General features: G+C 35.6%; 2 protein-coding genes across 8 annotated transcripts in view; one reads left to right on the top strand and one right to left on the bottom strand.

Annotated features, from left to right (window-relative positions):
• ARMC8 (armadillo repeat containing 8) overlaps nt 1-21,095 on the bottom strand; it is an 82,626-nt gene that overhangs the window by 17,137 nt on the left and 44,394 nt on the right. For 4 of the 7 annotated variants that reach the window (XM_017528231.2, XM_017528232.2, XM_017528234.2 and 1 more), the window contains 6 exons: nt 16,887-16,967; nt 14,903-14,978; nt 14,718-14,808; nt 12,739-12,799; nt 10,202-10,402; nt 6,715-6,810 (listed from right to left, as the gene is read on the bottom strand). In XM_017528231.2, coding sequence (XP_017383720.2) covers nt 6,715-6,810; nt 10,202-10,402; nt 12,739-12,799; nt 14,718-14,808; nt 14,903-14,978; nt 16,887-16,967 — 606 coding nt within the window. Of the gene's footprint in view, nt 1-4,834; nt 6,811-10,201; nt 10,403-12,738; nt 12,800-14,717; nt 14,809-14,902; nt 14,979-16,886; nt 16,968-21,095 lie in introns of those variants that run through there. The other 3 variants (XM_017528237.2, XM_017528238.2, XM_017528235.2) reach the window with 2 other exon arrangements.
• On the top strand, nt 17,744-18,724 carry LOC108304192 (40S ribosomal protein S3a-like). The gene has a single exon (XM_037738376.1). It carries the CDS (start codon nt 17,848-17,850, stop codon nt 18,637-18,639), a length of 792 nt encoding a protein of 263 aa, XP_037594304.1. The 5' UTR covers nt 17,744-17,847; the 3' UTR covers nt 18,640-18,724.

Raw genomic sequence — 21,095 nt, forward strand, 5'->3', positions numbered from 1 at the left:
TAGATTTATAGATCTAATAAAGATATTTTAGCCCATTTCTTGGTGTATATAACATCTGTCTTTTAACTAGAAAATAAACAATAAAACAACCAACTTGTACATCATACTTTCAATGGCTTAAGCAAAGGACATACCACAAATGGTATAACACTCAATTTTATATCTCCATTTAATGAAACTATGAAATAAAAATTCATTATAAATACCTCTATTATGTATATAGCATAATCACTCCCAGGTTTGCTTCTTTCAGTATGTTGAAGGCCAAAGGTCTCAATACTGTGGGCAAGTGGCAAAACCTGGCCCTGTCAGGGTTATTTCTTTAAAAATACTTACCATTGTGAATGAATGTTGCAAGGTTCACATAAAATTCTTTGGTGGATTTGCTTTAAGAAGATAACTAAAAACTTAACCAAAGTTTGAGGCAAGAAATTACGAATTCCAAATGAATTTGTTGCTATTCAGTAGCAGAGCCAAGTCCTGAAGGATGCTACTTCTGTGGTACTATGGAAAACCTTCAAAATGTACAAGGTGTTTGTTTCAATGTGCAGGCTAAGGCTTAGAAATAATTCCTTGCATCTGCCTGATTTCATGGTAGAGACAAATACAAAATTCTGATGCTGTGTCTTTTAATGACCATTTAGAATCATTAAGCTTTGCAAAATATTTAACAATATAAATTCACAGTACATTTATATTGTTACCCAGAAGATCAACTAGTAATAAATAAAAATGTTCAAAGTGAATGCATGCTCACCAATTTTTTTTTTTTTTTTTGAGACAAAAGTCTTACTCTGTCACCCAGGCTGGAGTGCAGTGGTGCAGCAGTGTGACGGTGTGATCATGGCTCACTGCAGCCTCAACCTTCTGGGTTCAAGTGAACCTCCCACCTCAGCCTCCCAAGTAGCTGGCACCACAGGCGCGTGCCACCACACCTGGATAATTTTTGTATTTTTTTTGTAGAGATGGGGTTTCACCATGTTGCCCAAGGCTGGTCTTGACTCCTGAGCTAAAGCAATCCTCCTGCCTAAGCCTCTTAAAGTGCTACGATTACAGGCGTGAGCCACCATGCCCAGCCAGCAATCTTTAGAGATAGCAGAATATATTAAGAAAGAGTGACCTAATTTACAAATACGCTTTAAAATCTTACAGCATTGAAAATACAGAAAAAAATTACATTGGTTCGAAATGTGAACATATACTTTTGGGATATGGTTTCATATGAATGACTCTGAAGAAATGACATCCATGACAACCATGAACAGTAATACTTAGGTGATCAACGTTAAATAGATTTTGGCCTCCTTACTTTTCTTAAGACATCTATTATCTAAGATTTTAACTAATTATTAATACATTTTGGAGGGTATGCTATGATAATAGTTTTAAAAATTAGTATTTTAAATTTTAAAATAAAATTATCAAACAAAAAAGACATCTTGTTATCAGAAAATACTCTCCAGAAAGGGATTATGTTTCTAAAAGATAACTTCTTTTACTGGAATAATTTAAAGTTTTAGAAATTTATAGCATAAAATCACTTTCTTGATTGCAAACCTCTTATTTACACCTTCAATGTTGGTCTTTTCTTTTAATATGCTTAAAAATATATTTTTTAAATCTTCCAATGAATTACTTAGATATTCTAAGAAACACTCCATTTATTGAGCACCTATTATGTGGTAGACACTGTGCTAAATATTTTAAGTACATTAAATCACATATTTACAATGACTGCAGTTATAACTTCCTTTGCTAGGAAAAAGGATAGAAGACAAATTCTTTTTCATTGCTTTCCTTTTTTTCTTCTGCTTATACTTCTCAAAAAAAAAATTAAAAATTTCACTCTTGGCTTTCTTCACATGTCATATAAAGCCATTGTGATTGGACAATGTTTTTCCTTTAAGAAACAAAAGCTTAAGAGTTCATGTTTTCAATTCTTGAAAATGTAAAATGAAAAGCATTTAGAAAGCATTTAAAATAACAAAAAATTGAGCTATTAAATTCCAAATTGACTCAAGGATAGCTCCATGGATAAACATGTCTATTTTAATTGGTTCTAAATACTTCTCTGAGCCCTCAGCAAATTCTTACTGGTCATTCCTTACTTTTCTCTGACTTACTGAGGTTTTATTATAACTGATGAGTTTTAAGGCTATACCTTGTTGATCTTTATTCACCCCTTCCTGTCTAACTCCTCCCCTCCACCCAATGGGCAATATTATACAATGTAGGTAGTTCAATCAGTCAATGCAGATTTGAATAACTGATCTTAAAAATCAGACACTAATTGGAAAAATATTTTATATCAGTATATATAACCTTACTAATAGGTTGATTCCTGAAACGTAAATTCTGTAAACCAAATCATACTTTTATCCTTAGAAAATGTGGTCTAGATTCACACTTGCAAATGCTATAAACTTTCTTAAAAGTCACACATTTAGAAAGACAAAAACTGTATTTTCTAATTAAGAAAGTAAAAATTATTTTGAAATGAAGCAAGTACAATACCATAAAACATGTTTTCTTTGGTCTATAGCCAAGCAAGTAGAAGACAAGCCCTCAAGGTTGCATGCCTCTTGAAAAATGGGAATTTCCTGCATTTTCTCTATATTAATCATAAAACCTTTGACTATATGACCAGATGTATATTTCCTCTATTTCAAATTTCCTTTCCTTAAACACAGACAGAATTGCTAGTGAGGTTAGGAAAGTTCCTAATGAAGACAGGAGCATATAAGATAATGGGTGCTTAATAATGCACTATGGCTCATTCATCCATTTGTCTGTGTGTTCATTTTCTTCATTCATTCATTCATCAATTATTTATTAAGTGTCAACTATGCAAAGACAGTGTTGTAGATGCTGGGAATACATTAATGAACAAAACACAAATAAACCCTGCCCTCATGGAGCTTACATTCTAGTTCCTCAAAACAGATCTCCAGCTAAAATGTAAGTATTCAAATTTAAGAGGAAAGCTTTTTTGAAGGCTCCATTAGTCAGATGCCCAGGGAATGAAGGTTACAATAAGTACTTAACATGGGCTAATCTGTTTACTTTCATCAAAATTAAGACCAACATCCTGGTTAGTATAACAATTCCCTTGAATTTTAATTTATACTTCACTTCTAATTTTCCTTAATTTTCACTAACATTTCTGACAAGTTCTAGTTCCTTGAAGAGAGGAAAAAAGAGATAATCCTTTTTTAACTTCTAACCTAATTGGTGATCAATAGGCCCTAATCAAGTGATGGTCTTCATAACAGCAATTATTTGTCATAAAATAATCTATCTCAAAATTAAAGGACTGTTTGCCACTCCTGCCTCTTGTGACTTAATCACTGACCAGGGATGCCAGTACTCGAAATAGTTTGTTGATCTATTTTGCTTCGTATCTTAACTTTTTCCCTTTTTAATGTCCCATTAACTGGACTTCTGCTTGATAATCAGCATTACTATGTGGTAAAGGTTATCATTACAAACTAGATTTTCCCTTTGGCAGAGGTGAGAGCTAATTTTTACTTGGCATTGCTGTCACGCAGTTACTGTTAATGTGTTCTAGACCCTTTTTCCTCTAAGCTCTGAATTCTTGCCTATGCCTAACTTACTCTCTCTAACCAAAATCCAGGGTCAGGATCAGTTATCACGGGTAATTTGAATTCTTCTAAATTTAACATGGCCAGCCGCAACTGTTGCCAGGCTCAGTGATCCTCCATCTTTTCTTGGGCTTCTTCTCCCTCTTCATGTCACAGCCAATGGCAGTATTTTTCACTCTCACCTGCAGAACTCTTTCCACCAGCACCACCCTCCTTCACTCTAGCTGACAGGACATCATAATAAATTAAGAAATCTTCAAGTATGCCATAGAGTAATAAAGGATACAAAGTTTGGAATTAGAATACCAATTTTGCTCCACACAGGATATATAAAGATCCAAACAAATTAAAGAAAATGTCACTCTGTGTATGATTTCTGCATTTTCATTTATATATTTATTCAACAAATATTTCTTGAGTGCTTATTAAGTTCCAGGGAATGCCATATATACAGTTGGTTTTATTTTGGTGGGAATACACCAACACTGCTTCAAAGCAGGGGTGGTAAATCTCCGATCTACAGGTCACATTCCATCTCCAGCTTAATTTTGTCTGGCTCAAAGAGAAGGTATCAAGAAATGAAAACACAACAGACCTTTAGAAGTCTTTAGAAGCAGTAAGAGAGACACAATTCTATGAAGCGAGGATGGTGTCCCTCTCCTTTACCACTGTGTATAACTCTCATTGTCTCTACTTCATTCTGCCTCCTTTCCTTAAGTGGCCATCAACAAGGCACTAGGATATATATTATTTACTAAATGTATTGAATTATGTTCCCAATTTTAATTTAAATGGCAGACCAACTGAACTTTTTTTTTTTTTTTCTGAAACAAACTTTTTGCTGCTTTTTGAGGGGGAGAAGTAGGGATGGGGGGAAGTAGACCTACAGTCCTTTAAATTTCTTTCAGAGATTCTCCACTCATTAACTCAGTTTCTCCACTCAGTGACTTGGTTAACTGAAATTCCATCTTGGCAATCATAAATATTGCATTTAAAAAAAAATCAAACAATAAACATTGTACTTTAAGGATCTACACAAAAAATACAATCAAGTTCATAAGACATAAGTGTAAGTAAACAAGAAATAAATATTTCATGGAGAAAGTAAATAAAAATCTATCCAAATAATTATTTCAACAACAACAAAAAAAGAAATAGAAATGCACTCAAAAGAAAAGTGTTAACATTTATCATGTTTTATACACTGAAAATAAAAATTTTCCACTCCTATGGCCAGTCTTCAAGCAGATTTTATCACAAAATTATAGTTTCCATTTTACAATCTCTCTTTAGTAGTTACTATGAACTATAAATTAACCAAACACTTAATTTTCCCAGAAATTAAATATCTTCCTAAAAATGCTATATAATCCCCATTACATAATATCACAGTAATCTTTGCTTTACCACACAAAAAAACTATGATTAATAATTATAACTTTTTCTTTATTTGTCATCTTTCTACAGAAACGATCAGTAGTTAGCCTTACCAGGAAATTATACACATTATGAATACAAGTTTTAATAGACTACTGATTAGACTGTCATGTTGCAAGTATTTCTAGAACATGATATCACAAATTAAGTCATTAATTCCAAAACAATGGTTTATTAACAAAAAAGTACAAAGAAGCACAAATGGATATCCTATTTCCCATTGTAGTCCATCTATCTATCTCCCTATCAGTCCATGAGATGGCTTTTTAGAGCTGTAAGAATGGGAAAATACTTCGCCTGTGTCTAATGGCCCCTAATAACTATCCAAATCCAAATAACTGTGTATTTAAGTTATACAGACCAATTTTTAAACAATGTTTAAATCTACTGTTATAACATCATCTCCCCTTGCAATACACCACCTACCTAAACTGAACATCAGCGCCAACATCCACAAATCATATATCATGTCACTAGTATGTTTGTCTTGAAATAAGTTTATAAATGAAAACTTAGGTGTATCAAAAATGATATTCATAAGGATGTACTAAAAACATTCAAGTCAAAACATCTTGTTAACTGAACTAAAGTGAAGCACATGGAAACATTCAATTTATTATTGTGCTTTTTGCATTGATTTTAAATCAAAGCTACTCACACATCAAATCTTATTGCTATTACTTCAGTTTCTTCAAGAAATGATTCATTTTTCAAGTTATTTCAACAAATGTAAGGTTGTTCCATACTCCTCTTTCTACAGGCCTCAAGTACTTCTCTGAATCATGGTAAACTCTAATACTTTGTGATTTCTCTCACAGTGCTCCTTAAAATAATAACACAGATGGGGAGATTCAGCAAATAATAACCAATTTGCTCTTTCTGCTATGGCTCCTCAAGACAGAACATGTGGTTTTACTCTCTGATGGTCCTGAAAGCCTTGTGTAGAATTTATTAGGTTATACGTGTTTCTGAGTGGTAAGTTCCAGCTTTTTGGTTTGTGGAGGGAGCCAGGTCAGAGCTTAGTTACCACTATACTCCTCACCTAGAAGTATTCTTATCAAGAACATGAGTTCAGTGTTAAACTAGGCTTTAGTAACAAAAGGGTGCTATAGCAGTGCATACATTTTTTGGGGAGCTGGAAAATTCAGATGACCACTCACTAAACATAAAATCATCATTCCACAAAGATTTTATTGACATTAAACTTGCACAGTAGCAAAAAAAAAAAAAAAATCAAAACATAAAACTAAGCCACATATCAAAGAACAATATACAATAGAGATTTGAATTTCTCAATAGCATTAGAAGGTATTTCCATAAATAACATTTACAATTCTAATGTTAGGACTTTCAAGGTGTCTGAAGCTTCACAGTGCTAGAATTGATTTTTATCAGAACACATGCAAAAATGTGCAACATAATAATTCATATTAATGACACACAAAAAAAGCACGCCAGTTATTTGTCATTCCAGCACGGCCATGCCACTCTATGTTCTAAAAACAAACAACCCCCCAAATCCGGGTCCCATTCATTCTTCAATTATGCCTTTAGTCACTCTGCTTTATTATATTCAAACAGTCACTGTTAGTGCTCTTCACCACGACTTTCAGGTTGACGTCACTCCCTGCCTGCTGGCTGTCAGGACTGGGGGACGCCCCTCTCCCAGACTCACCTTCTTCCGGATGTCTTCATCATTTGCTCCGAGAGAGGCATAGAGCTTGAATGCAGCCTGGCGGAGTTCATGAGCATGTTTTAAATCATGATCAAGCTATGGGGGAAAAAAGGATACGTTCCAACTCAATCCATTAATTAAACTTTCAATAACATTAACTGAGTTGAAGAAAAAAAAAGTTAACAACTTTTAGATTTTAGTGAATTTCCCAGTCATTAACTACATTTCCCAGTTATTTTTGGATTCTGTTCACATAGAACTGAGACCTTGTAGTGTCTGTATCAATGTGGCCTAAAATGCACACAGTATGCTTTTATCTAAAAGTGAACACTACAATTGACACTGATATATGAAAAACCATTGTGAATCTCTGACTCCTAAAAATTCAGTGTTCCTAAATGGTAGCTTTAGTGGCACTAATGCTTGCTTGCAGGAGCTCTTTGAAATGTTCTCCTCAAAAATAACGCACACCTAGACTTCTCTAGCCCCAGACTACAGCTGATATAGCCTAAGTGATACTGCAACAATGTCTTTAGGAGGTTTTCCTTAATTTTCTCAAACATTAAGAGTGGAGCTGGCCTAATTTGGGCATTTTAAAAGCATTTAGAAACAGGGAACCCATTGTGAAAACCCTTAACAAACCATATACTATGGTAATCATTACTATGTATTACAGTTACCTGAGATTTATGTTGAATATGGTTTTTTTTTTCTTTCAAGAATATTATCAAAATTATCAGCATGAAGCAATTAATGCTATCTTTATACATGCATAACTGGCTAATTATCAGCTCTTCTATAAACTTGATCTATCACCAAACTACTGTAAAATAAAAACAGAAGCTTATTTTCAGGATACTTTCAATGACTATCATCAAGTAACTATACAAAGTCTACCAATAATGTAACCATCCAAATGAGTACCACTTTTCCCAAAGTTACTTTCAAAAGGTTCACTCATCCAGTAATGCAGGTGTTATTCATAACATTCTGAGACTCCTTTGTGAAACTTTCTAAAGAGCTAACTGGTATTATTAGCTAGAAAACACCAACAGTGGTACAGCTTGATCAACGATGAGAATTTTAGTTGTCACTGACTGTGTGTGAAGATGGAGAAATCCAGTGGGGTAATATAATGTGGGTAACAAAAAACTCCACAAAAAGCAAAAGACAATATATATATTTTACAAATATATATATAATTTGGGGTGGCTCTCTGGAGGCAATTCTTAACAGTTCCAAAACTTCTGTTCAAAGCAGACGCTGATGAATTATAGGAAGAACTTCCTAATACAGAACACTCATTTGGTAAGTTCTGAAATTATCTGCTCTTAAAGTCTTAACTACATTCTAGTCATAAATTAAGATATGATAATACTGACTTGAACTAATGTATCATGAAAATCACAAATTTATTAATGTGAAATTTTCTCTTTATGGGTCTAGTGTCCATACTTTTGGGGTCAGAAACCTTTGGATAATGCATCATCAAAAATAAAGTTGACAAAACAAACTATTACTCAAGTTTGGTATAAGGAAGTCTTTTTTTTTTTTTTTTTTTTTTTTTGAGACAGTGTATCGCTCTGTCACCCAGGATGGAGTACAGTGGCACGATCTTGGCTCACTGCAAACTCCACCTCCCGGTTTAAGTAGTTCTCTGCCTCAGCCTCCCGAGTAGCTGGGGTTACAGGCATGTGCGACCATGTCCGGCTAATTCTTGTATTTTTAGTAGAGACAGAGTTTCACCGTCTTGACCAGGCTGGTCTTGAACTCCTGACCTTGTAATCCACCCATCTTGGCCTCCCAAAGTGCTGGGATTCCAGGCATGAGCTACCACGCCTGGCCAAGGAAATCATTTTTAAGGATTATTGTTGTTACAGTTTTACTCTGATGCAAATGAAATGGAAAAACTAACAGAAGGGATAATCTACGTATTAGTTAAATGATTTGCATATGCATAGGCTACATGTTCATAAAACAATGGTTCCTTACTCTCATGGTCATTAAAACATTTTATTTGCCTTCCTGGGATGGTTGACTCAGAGTGTTCATGAGGGAGTAGTTAAAAGTTGCTCATGTATTTTTGTATTAATAATACAGTGTCAGTGTGAACAAATGACCAGAAGGAAAACAGACAAGGCAACTGGTTAAATGTATGTAATCCATCACTTCTACTGAAAAAAACACCACTACTGAAAGAAGAGCAGACACATAAGATTAATACCCAGAGGGTAGAGTACATACTAATGGAAATACCAATGAAGGTTATTTTATGCCCTTCTTAACACAGAGTAAAGATATTCCCTTAATAGTTTGCTTTATTTTCAATGTTAAAGGCCAAATGAACAACTGCCTACCAGATGAGGCTTTCTGAAACTCAAAAGCATGAGGGAGAAGTCAAAAGGAAAACAGTTACCATTGGAACCACTGGCATGAAAAATATAGTTACATTCATGAAACAGTACTGGCTACTAATTAAGAGGTAATGCTTTCTCTACCATGACTTCCTTGAATAATTTTTCTCTTATAGAATGTTCCTCTCCTATGCTTAGAGAAATGGATATGGCAAACAGGCTGGATGCAACAAGTCAAAAGAAATATCTACCTATTCTAAGGAACTTAGGTTTTCAGGAAAAGCACAATTTGGTCCCTGATGTTCCCATATTTGAGATTAAATGATATTTTAGCCTGTCACATATGGGCCCAAAGCACAGTATGAAACTGGAAAAAAGAGAAGATAGGGAATAGTAACAAAACAGAAAGACTGTGGCAAAAAGTAACACGGGACAACTTACGTCTCCTGTAACAAAAGATTACACCTGACCTAAAGAATGAGAATATAACAACAGAGGATTCTGTGACCATGAATAAGATTATAAAGTTATGTCAATACCTAGCTTGGAGAATCAACTACTTTTGACGTTTAGTTGGGAGTTAGGATGCAATTTTCTCTTTTTTTTTTTAAGAGACATGGTCTTGCTATGCTGCTGGGCTAGAGTGCAGTGGCTATTCACAGGCATGATCCCACTACTGATCAGCATGGGAGTTTTGACCTGCTGCGTTTCCGACCTGGGCCGGATCACCCCTCCTTAGGCAACCTGGTGGTTCCCTGCTCCCGGGAGGTCACCATATTGATGTCGAACTTAGTGTGGACGCCTGATTGACATAGCCCAGAACTCCTCGGCTGATCCTCCCACCCACCCCAGCCTCCCGAGTAGCTGGGACTACAGGTACGTGCCACCATGCCCAGCAGGATGCAATTTTCTTTACTGCTTATCTGCTCAGTAAAAACTTTCTCACAATAAACATTATTCAACTTGGATTCAAAAACTCACAAAGCAATATTATCTACGTCAGCAAAGATAAAAGATCCTTTATTTAAAAGGGCTTTGAGCTGTAGTTATCAATTGGTTCAAAATTGTGAACAGTAAGAAAAACTTTATAAAAATAATATCCTTTGAGCTGCTAAAAAAGGAAGAGAACATACCCTTTTAATATCAGTGATGGCACTCACAGAGCTGGGATACTTGAAATAATCAGCAAGCATAGCAATGAGGTGATCCGTTATGCTAGCGATTCTCTGTAGCTCAACATCTGGTTCAATCAGATAGGCAAGTGTCTCGGCTCCTTCAACTCTCTCCTCTAGCAATCTCTCCTTACTGCACATTCGAACCAAACAAGGTAATGTCTGAAAGGTAGTGAGATTATTTGCTTTTTGGTACAGGTAAAAGCTTAAGCATATAGTGACTGAATCAACTCAATAACTTTTATCAGGAGTAATGTTTGTGATCAAGTATTTCCTTTACTGACTTCCAGAGAATAAAATATTTTTTAAAATGCAAAAACAAGCAAAATTCAGTACCAATAATCATTTGCACTGGTACACTAAACTCTATTCACACATCAAAGTATATTAATACAAATTCTAATTAGGCTTTTGGGGCCGATAAGACAAGTTTTATTGTACAGCTTTATAAAAGACATTTAAGAATCCCTAACAAATCATGTGTGATGGTTCTGCTCCATCTATCTTCTGATTTACCTAAAAGAGATCCAGCAATTTAATCACAAACGATTTTGCCTTAGAAAAAGTATGCTATATTTTCATTAGTGAGTAATATGGTTTATGTTTTAGAGATTCATATCTACAGTTGCCAAAACAAAATACAGCTTTAAAACTGCAGTGATCGGCTGGGTGCAGTCGCTCACACCTATAATCCCAGCACTTTGGGAGGCCGAGGCGGGCAGATCACAAGGTCAGAAGATTGACACCATCCTGGCCAACATGGTGAAACCCCATCTCTACTAAAAATACAAAAAAATTAGCTGAGTGTGGTGGCACACACTTGTAGTCCTAGCTACTCAGGAGGCTGAGGCAGGAGAACTGCTTGAACCCAGGAGGTGGAGACAGCAGTGAGCCAAGATCACGCCTCTGCACTACAGCCTTGGTGACAGTGCAAGACTCCGTCTCAAAAAACAAACAAACAAAAAAACCCCTGCAGTGATCTTACCATTACTCATATTCCACCAGTTCTACTATAATGCAAGTGAAATGTACCATTCACAGGTGCTCGGTTTTTCCAAGAACTTGCTGGAATTAGCAGTGGTATCTACTAGTCCAATTTTACTTCTGAGATCCTTCAAAAATCTTGGCACTGGTTTTGGTAACTTATCTACGTTAGGTTCTCGATAAAAATATTCCAGACGTTTACTATGTCTAAGCCTGATGAATTCACTTGAAAGGACAATGTGGAAGTAGGAACTGAAATGTTACAATTATAGAAAGTGTTCCTCAAATACTGCAGGTAACTAACTGTGCTTTGCTCTTTTACATACAATAAGTTCCTATTATATACTTTACCATAGAGTTTGGCACTTTATTGTTCACTACTGATTTCCTGTTAGGCTAGTAGAAGCTTTACACTTCAACCCTAGGTTTCCAAGGAGAAGGCCCTATTCTTTTTTCCCTAACATTACTAGTTACTAACATTTATTGATACCATAAATTCATGAATTATTTAATTTAATGCTCATGACTACTACGTGAAGAATTATCTATTAACATTTTGCCAATGCAAAAAAGAGGAAGGTTAGAGAATTAAAGAAACCAAGATAATTGTCATGGAAGTCCATGGCACCCTATGGAGAGTTGTTTACTTAGGGGGTCCTCAGATCTCATTAAATTAATTCTCTTCCCCAAAGACTAAAGCAAATATTAATTTTCTTCATGCTCTTTTATCCTTGGGATCACCTTTTGAACAATGATAATGTGAGATCTCATATTTAAAAAGACATGTTCAATTTATTTATACTTAATTTTTATAGCTAATAAGACATTTTAATGTATTTAACACATTTTTTTCCTCACAATAACCTTGTGGCATAGATGAGCAGGAATTATTGTTTTAGTTTTCAAAATCCACAGTCCGAGGCATCAAAAGAATAAAGGATGTTCAGCCAGTCCGTGGTGGGAGTGCTAAAACCAGAATGCAGGTTTTAGGACTTTTAGGACTGGTCTTTTTTCTAGGTTTTTCAAAGTTCGAGTGGCATTTGACATATCACAATGAAAATTCTTGTTTTCATGTGTTACCTACTTATTCTCTCTCAGCATGTCTTTTGATTATCAGCTATGAGAGTGATATAAAGTCTTTTTCTGCAAAAGTGGTAAATTGTCTGCCTCTAAAACTGTAATACAAATTTAATGACAATCAAGAATGAAATATATTTCTATTTCACCTGAATTGTACACATTTTTACAATTTCCACATCCTCCTAATTACCATAAAATGAAAAGGCTGTGACAATAAGACAATTATTTCATGTTGATTTTCAAAACACATCTAAAATCAATTTTTAAAAACTATATGACATCCACTGAAAAGAAAGCATGGTCTTTTAATATTATTCTATGTCATGCACACATACAATAATGACAAATGTGTAAAATGAAATATAAGTATTGATACTGATATTTAACACATAACTGAATAATTTTTACATTTTAAAGATAATTAACTAGCTTACCTTTAATACAATACAGTTATCATCTGTCCGAATTGCTCCAGCTCTACACATGTAAGTTAAACTGGAATAAGACAGCAGAAAATAAGTTTTTGCTTGGGGTTTAAAACTTTAAATGAAAAATTACTTGTCTTTAAGATTTCATTAAAAAAATTAAAACCAAATAATATCACTTATCTTGAGGGAGAAGATTTTGACAAGGATGTTCAGTTAATTTAACCGTCAAAGATAACTGACAAATACAGATGGTAAGTCAGATATTTAAAAAACCAAAACCCAAACCAAAACCGAAACCTACCAAATAGTTTTAAAAATAAATAACCTAATGAGTGGATACATTTTGAAGCTAGGTGTTGGGCCCATGTTGTATTCTTCATACTTTAGAATTTTCCATAATAAAAAGGGAAAAATGTTCAAAGTAAAACATAAGATTAACATATTATCTCAGTTTAAATGAAGTTAAGCTGGAGTATTCTAACTCCAAATGCAGTAGAAGTGTCACAGAAGAGGCATTTAACCTCTAACACAACTACCCATCAGAAATGAAAAATTGAGAGGTTAACAGCAGTGGCTTTGGGAATGAGTCAATAATTTGGTTCTACGGAAAAATAACTTATCATAATTATAAACTGCCTTTGAATAAGAATATAATTAATTTGTATTCCCTAGGCAGCCACTGAACATTAAGCACTTCAGATATATAAATTAATAAATTTCCTTCTGATTACATTCCTTTAGCAAGATAGGGAAAAAAATAACATCTCATGTTTGGCTTCTACAGAAAGTTATAAACAAATAGGTAAAATTATTTTACTTATACTGCAGAGGGCTGAAATATTTGTAGCTGTTATTATCTTGAGGCTTGTTACCATATTGTTTTTCTGAAACCATTTACTTGAGGATATTACTTTACTGACAGAGGCAAATGCTCAGTTTTAAAGACAAAAAGCAAGCAAACAAAAAATACAAATAAACAAAAACCAAACAATTATGATACATGAATAATTGAATGAAAATTCAAAATTCTCACCAAAATATTAGAACCACAGCTTCTTAAATACTTAGCATAGGCCCCTACACAAGTGCTCCACACATCCATTCATATATTGATAATTACAGAACATGCACTGAATGCTCATATGAGCCAGAAATTCTGCTAATAAAAACTTTGTGGCCAGGTGCAGTAGCTGATGCCTGTAATCCCAGCACTTTGGGAGGCCGAGATGGGTGGATCACAAGGTCAGGAGTTTGAGACCAGCCTGACCGACATGGTGAAACCCTGTCTCTACTAAAAATACAAAAATTAGCCAGGCGTGGTAGCGCGTACCTGTAATCCCAGCTATTCAGGAGGCTGAGGCAGGAGACTTGCTTGAACCTGGGAGGTGGAGGTTGCAGTGAGCTGAGATCGGGCCACTGCACTCTAGCCTGGGCAACAGAGCAAGACTCCATCTCAAAATAATAATAATAATAATAATAATAACTTTGCATAAATATCTTACAAACCATCACAATTTTATGAGAATTTTGTGTGTGTGTGTTTTTTTTTTTCCTTGAAAGATGGGGAAGCCACATTCTCTGAAATCATCCCTTGGTTATCAACTTCAATAAATTCTTACTCCGTATTTCTGTATCTTTGTATTTACCTGGCTTAATACTTTAGCATAGTATAGCTGGTTTAATCTAATCTAATTCAGTATTATTTCAACTGAAGTACAAGAACAGTAGCTTGAGGATGTAATAAAGTAATTTTCTGAAGACCATCTCAGATATTATACGAGAGTTCCTGTTTTGCATACTACTGGTAATAAGCTGAGTCTAAAAAACTCATATCCATTTAAGAAAATGTGGAACAGCTCCATGACTTTCAAATTTCAAACTCCCCAAATAAAATGGGGATTGGGAGCAAGCAAATTTGGCTGTCCAAAAATACTCTAAGATATTGATAAACACTGTCTTTCTTCCCACATTGTCCTGATTTTTACCATTTTGCTGATGTGAGCTGCATCTCAATAGGCTTATCCCTCTGTAACATCTTCACAAAAATCTGTGGTAACAATTCTCCATCAACCAAAACTAGAAATAAAACAAACAATCATTAAGTAAATTCTTTAAATCTACAAAGTTCATCAATTAAATCATGTAGGTGCCACTGAAAGATCCAGCCTACCATTTACCAGGGTCATCGATACCTGGGGGTTTTCAAAAGCTAAAACTGAGAAACATTTCAGTGCTTGCATTCGAACCTGTAAAAATAAATGAACAAACAAACAAAAAATGTGTTTATTTTAATTTTGCAAATGCAAATTTTAATGTCTCAGAATCTAAACTCTTCTAAAAAAATTATGTAAATCTGCTTAAAATAATAACAGGCCTCAAAGAAATAACTATAACACCAGTATATCTGAAGAGTACAGTAAGTTAAAATTAATTATAAAAGTTAAAATTAATTTTGAAGTAACAGAAAAAAAAAAAACCAATGAGGAAGTAGCAATTTAAATTTAACCAGATAAATCCCCAAAGTTAAAAGAGCACTGTACAAAATACAGTTGGTAAGATAAAAAGAACAAGAGAACTTAGTATCAATTAATTACCAAGTGACTTTCAAGGCAATAAATACATAAATAAACTACTCTTATGCATGGGATGGAGAAAGGGAACAGAAGGAGAGGAAACAATGTTATAATAAATTTGAGATGCACTAAACTAACTTTGAAAACACCCATGAATTGTGCTACTATTCCTCAGAACTAGGTTACTGGTTTGGGACAATACCAAGGGTCCAATCTCTTAACCATATATAATATGCTTTACAATTTTCAGAAGCTCCTAAGTGATCTGTTATTTTTTATTCTTTTCAGCTTTTACTAACCTCATCTTCATTTCTAAGCCTGAGTCTACAAATGATGTTTTAATGTGGAACATGAGGTTGACAAGCACTCACCAGATAGGTAGCTGGGGTATGAAGATGCCCTGCTCCTCATCTAGGCAATGCTCTGCAGCACTAGTATATATTAGTGCACAGGAGGAACACAGACTATATTAATGGCACTTTGGCAATATACCAAACCTTGGCAGAAAGTAATGTCACCAGACTAGTCCCCTTTCCACAACCTGTAGGTTTTTCAAATCATAATAGTAAATAAGGAAGTCTAGTGCAGAAAAGATAGGAGAAATGGAAGAGCTGGGGGAATTAATGAAGCCAAAGGAGGTGAAGTAAAGGAACAATAAATAGCCACCCAAACAACTGTTTCTTGATGTGCAAGGGCTGACTGGTTTAGCCTCTGCATAGCACAGGACAGAGGAAGTAGTTCTCAGTACATGTTTCTTTCCCCTGCCTCCAGCTAGTTTGAAGTTAGCTTCACTCACCATTTCTATCCTTATGAGCTCTTTACCAAGATTAAACTAGATAGCTGAGTTAAGGAAAACATACACATTAGCAGGTCCTACCTGAAATAAATTTAAAGACTAAAAGAGTAGAAGGGAGTCACTGCAAGAGGACAGAAGACAAACATGACTGCTTCCCTGCTCTGCAAGAAACTCCTACAATACCCAACTGTAATGTGACACAATAAGGACTATGTCCCAACTTTGGCTACAACTTGTAGATGGACAACAATGAATGGCCAAGGTTTTAACTCAACACCTGGTACTATATTACGACCCTGCATACTTTTATATATAAAAGACAATAAAGTAAATTTAAATAAGTCTGAAAACACCTTACTTTTTAACTCAAAATACAAAACATAACACATTTTAAATGTTGATGTTTGTGTGGGTATATGCTAAGTCTGAGACACTGTGGCTAAATAAAGGTCTCAAATATAAAATCCAAAGTCTTTCTTGATATAGAAACCCACTGCTTCTATACTTCAAGGCATTATGGCACTGGTACCTACCCAAAAAAGATTTGAAATCTATTTAATTGGTGCAAATTAGTAAGAACTCATGGTATAACCATATACTAAAAAAATAGAGATGCAAGGGCAGTTTTTTTTCTGTTTTAAAGAATATTCTAAAGCCTATAACATTTTACTTATAAAATACTACTTTTGATCACAATTATCAAAGAAGCAATAAAAATATGTGGGTCTCTTTCTAGAAATCACAAACAAGGTATAAAAATCTGGCCACAATTGTTAACATCTTACTTTGTAGGACAGTGAGGTTAGTAGGTGAGCAATATTCTGAACTGCACCATGATTAAATAAAATTGTTTGATGATCTGGCCCCTGTAAGAAAAGAGAATACAATAACACATTAAGAATAGTAACGATTCATTCCAATAAAACTACATTCACTATAGTACAGAATCCTGTTACTCTTGCTTAAATAAACACCTTCAAAAAGCAGGGTAGACACTGTTTTTGGTCCTGCAAGGGGCTACCATATCTTAACTCATTCCAGTTCTAGAAATGCTACCTCTTCACTTCCTAAAATACCGAAGTGGGCACAGAAGCTATACTGTCACAAGTCCTCTGCAATTATTAAATAGAACACTACCACAGCAATAGAGCCACGATGAATTCTGCATTTCATGTGCACATTATTGCCCTATGCCCATAGAAAACAGTGGCAGAGTCATTCTTACAACTTAGAAATGATAAGCTAGTCAGGAGGAACTCTAAAAATGATTTGTAAAAGGAACTGGACCACGGACTAACCTACCTTAACACATCAGAGAGGTCTGGATAATGCTATAGTGGGAAACACAACTCTCAGTAAATGCGAAGTGAACAATGTGTTTTTGTTTCCATATTTCTATCTGATTTCTTTTTTAAAAAGTATTGGTTTGGCCGGGCACAGTGGCTCAAGCCTGTAATGCCAACACTTTGGGAAGCTGAGGCGGGTGGATCACGAGGTCAGGAGTTCAAGACCAGTTTGGTCAGTATGTTGAAACCCCGACTCTACTAATAATACAAAAATTAGCCAGATGTGGTGGCGCACACGTGTAGTCCCAGCTACTCAGGAGGCTGAGGCAGGAGAATAGTCCGAAACCGGAAGGCAGAGTTTGCAGTGAGCTGAGATCATGCCACTGCACTCCAGCCTGGGTGTCAGAGTAAGACTCCGTCTCAAAAACAAACAAGCCCTTTTGGCTCTCTGAGCAGCACCATGGCGGTTGGCAAGAATAAGCGCCTTATGAAAGGCGGCAAAAAGGGAGCCAAGAAGAAAGTGGTTGATCCATTTTCTAAGAAAGATTGGTATGATGTGAAAGCACCCACTATGTTCAATATAAGAAATACTGGAAAGACGCTAGTCACCAGGACCCAAGGAACCAAAATTGCATCTGATGGCCTGAAGGGTCGAGTGTTTGAAGTTAGTCTTGCTGATTTGCAGAATGATGAAGTTGCATTTAGGAAATTCAAGCTAATTACTGAAGATGTTCAGGGCAAAAACTGCCTGACTAACTTCCATGGCATGGATCTTACCCATGACAAAATGTGCTCCATGGTCAAAATATGGCAGACAATGATTGAAGCTCATGTTGATGTCAAGACTACCGATGGTTGCTTGCTTCGTCTGTTCTGTGTTGGTTTTACCAAAAAACCCATCAATCAGATACGGAAGACCTCTTATGCTCAGCACCAACAGGTCCGCCAAATCCGGAAGAAGATGATGGAAATCATGACCCGAGAGGTGCAGGCAAATGACTTGAAAGAAGTGGTCAATAAACTGATTCCAGACAGCATTGGAAAAGACATAGAAAAGGCTTGCCAATCTATTTATCCTCTCCATGATGTCTTCGTTAGAAAAGTAAAAATGCTGAAGGAGCCCAAGTTTGAATTGGGAAAACTCATGGAGCTTCATGGTGAAGGCAGTAGTTCTGGAAAAGCCACTGGGGATGAGACAGGTGCTAAAGAACGAGCTGATGGATACAAACCACCAGTCCAAGAATCTGTTTAAAGTTCAGACTTATAATAGTGGCAAATAAAAAGTCTTATTTGTGAAAAACAAACAAACAAACAAACAAAAAAGTATTGGTTCAGCCAGGCACGGTGGCTCCTGCTTGTAATCCCAGCACTTTGGGAGGCTGAGGTGGGCAGATCATGAGGTCAGGAGATCAAGACTATCCTGGCCAACATGGTGAAACCCCGTCTCTACTAAAAATACAAAAATTAGCTGGGCGTGGTGGTGTGCGCCTATAGTCCCAGCTACTCAGGAGGCTGAGGCAGGAGAATTGCTTGAACCCGGGAGGTAGAGGCTGCAGTGAGCCAAGATCGCACCACTGCACTCCAGCCTGGGCAACAGAGTGAGACTCTGTCTCAAAAAAAAAAAAAAAAAAAAAAAAAAAAAAAAAAGTATCTATCAGTTCTTAAGAAAGCAGGAAGGTAAAGAGATAGGAAAACAAAGGGTTTTTTTTGTTGTTGTTGTTGTTGTTTTTATCAATTCTGTATTCTACTAATCAATGTACTAAAGAGCTTCAAAGTGACAGAAGCTAAAGTTAATGCAAAGCTACAAATTTGCCACAAATCTTATTCATTCATTTTATGTCCAACCTTATCCAATCAATTAATGAAAAATCAGTTAGAGCTAACAAAGGAATGATATTTCATGTTTATTATTATTCAGAAGAGAAAAATATCACAAAGGTAGGCTATCTGTCTGGGTTCACCAGAAGAAACCAGGTATTGGTCCAGCAAGAGCTCTCAAACCAATTTCTCCACCCCATTATTTAAGCAAGTAACAACTATTATGAAGATGCTCATTCTTTCTTGAGCCAAAACATCCATCATTTGAAGTGGGAAAATTAGCATTTATACTTCTGAAGAGCACAAGAGTCATATTCTATTTTATAGGTAACAATCTCCAAATATTTTATATATTATTAAAAGAATCCTTAAAAAATTCAGCAATTTGTCTCTTTTTCCATACTTTCTAACTTGGAGTTTCGTATTCTTAATACCAGTATAGTATTCTACAGTTTGCTCATGCAAACCCCCATTATATATTTTAGATAGTTTCTAATGTTTTACTGTTATAAGCAGCGTTTCGTTGAACATTATTTGAAGCTGCGTCTCAGTGCAAATCCTTAGGTTATGAGGATAAATTCCCAAAGTAAAATGGTGTAATACAGTTATTGTTACATATCCATCCAGAACGGTGCAAACCTGTTTTTGCAATAACTGAAAATACTGACATTCTCAGGGCATTGGTTTTAAGTGTCCTCCCTTTCCTCCCACCTCATCCATGCATCATCTGCAGTTGTAATTATAGGTACTGCTTACTGGATACATCCTGCTATGTGCCAGGCACTGCTCCAAACACTTTACATTCGTTGTCTCATTTGAAACAAAGGGGTCCCTGCTTCTTCATTATAAAAATACTGGTGAAGACTGAAGTAGGGGAGCCAAGGAAAATAGGGTCTTGTAAGGATTCAGCCCATTTTTTTCTTACCTAGTTACTAAATTGTGAAGATAAGCCTAAATTAGCTTCAGCTTATATCATCACACTAAGGATTTTTGAGTTCCTTAACAATTTTGACAACCCAGTTCAGACACTGGCAGAGCTTAACAAAAGCTAAGTAGGCATGGGTACTTGTTGCCTCAGCTTCTTGCACCTCATTGTTTTTCCACCTCTATCTGCAGCCAATCTGTTCTCCCACTTTGAGGTGACCCAATAGATTACATTTTCCAATACATTTTATACATATCCAGCAGATACATAAATGCATTCTTTTCCCCATTTTGATACAAATGGTAGAAGACTATATACACTGCTCTAAACCTTTTCTTCTTTATAATTTATCTCAGAGATCATACTTATCAGTACATAAAGAGTTTTCTCATTTATTTGTTGGCCTTATTCTATTATCTGAATGTTCTAAACTTTATTTAACTAGTACCCTATAGTTAGACATTTAGATTGTTTCCAGTCTTTTACTATTAATAACATCATTTCAACATATATCCATGTGATTTTAACTTTTTTTCTAAGATCTGAATAATTTATGGAATATCCTTTTTAAGTTATATTTATACGGATGGGGAAAAGATCAAGCACACAACAATTCTCTCTATATATAATTGTTTCCTGGTGCTGACAAGATACCTTGATTGCATAAAAGCAATTGCAAGGGGCCAGGCACAGTGGTTCATGCTTGTAATCCCTGCATTTTGGGAGGCTGAGGTGGGTGGATGTCTTGAGGTCAGGAGTTCAAGACTAGCCTGGCCAACACGGTGAAATCCTATCTTTACTTTTAAAAAATATAAAAATTAGCTGGGCATGGCATTGCACGCCTGTAGTACCAGCTACTCAGGAGTTTGAGGCAGGAGAATTGCTTGGACCTGGGAGATGGAGGTTGCAGTGAGCCAAGATCGCGCCACTGCACTCTAGCCTGGAAGATAGACTCTGTCTCAAAA

This window comes from Cebus imitator, unplaced genomic scaffold (assembly GCF_001604975.1).
Source record: "Cebus imitator isolate Cc_AM_T3 unplaced genomic scaffold, Cebus_imitator-1.0 Scaffold53, whole genome shotgun sequence".
NCBI classification, from domain to species: domain Eukaryota; kingdom Metazoa; phylum Chordata; class Mammalia; order Primates; family Cebidae; genus Cebus; species Cebus imitator.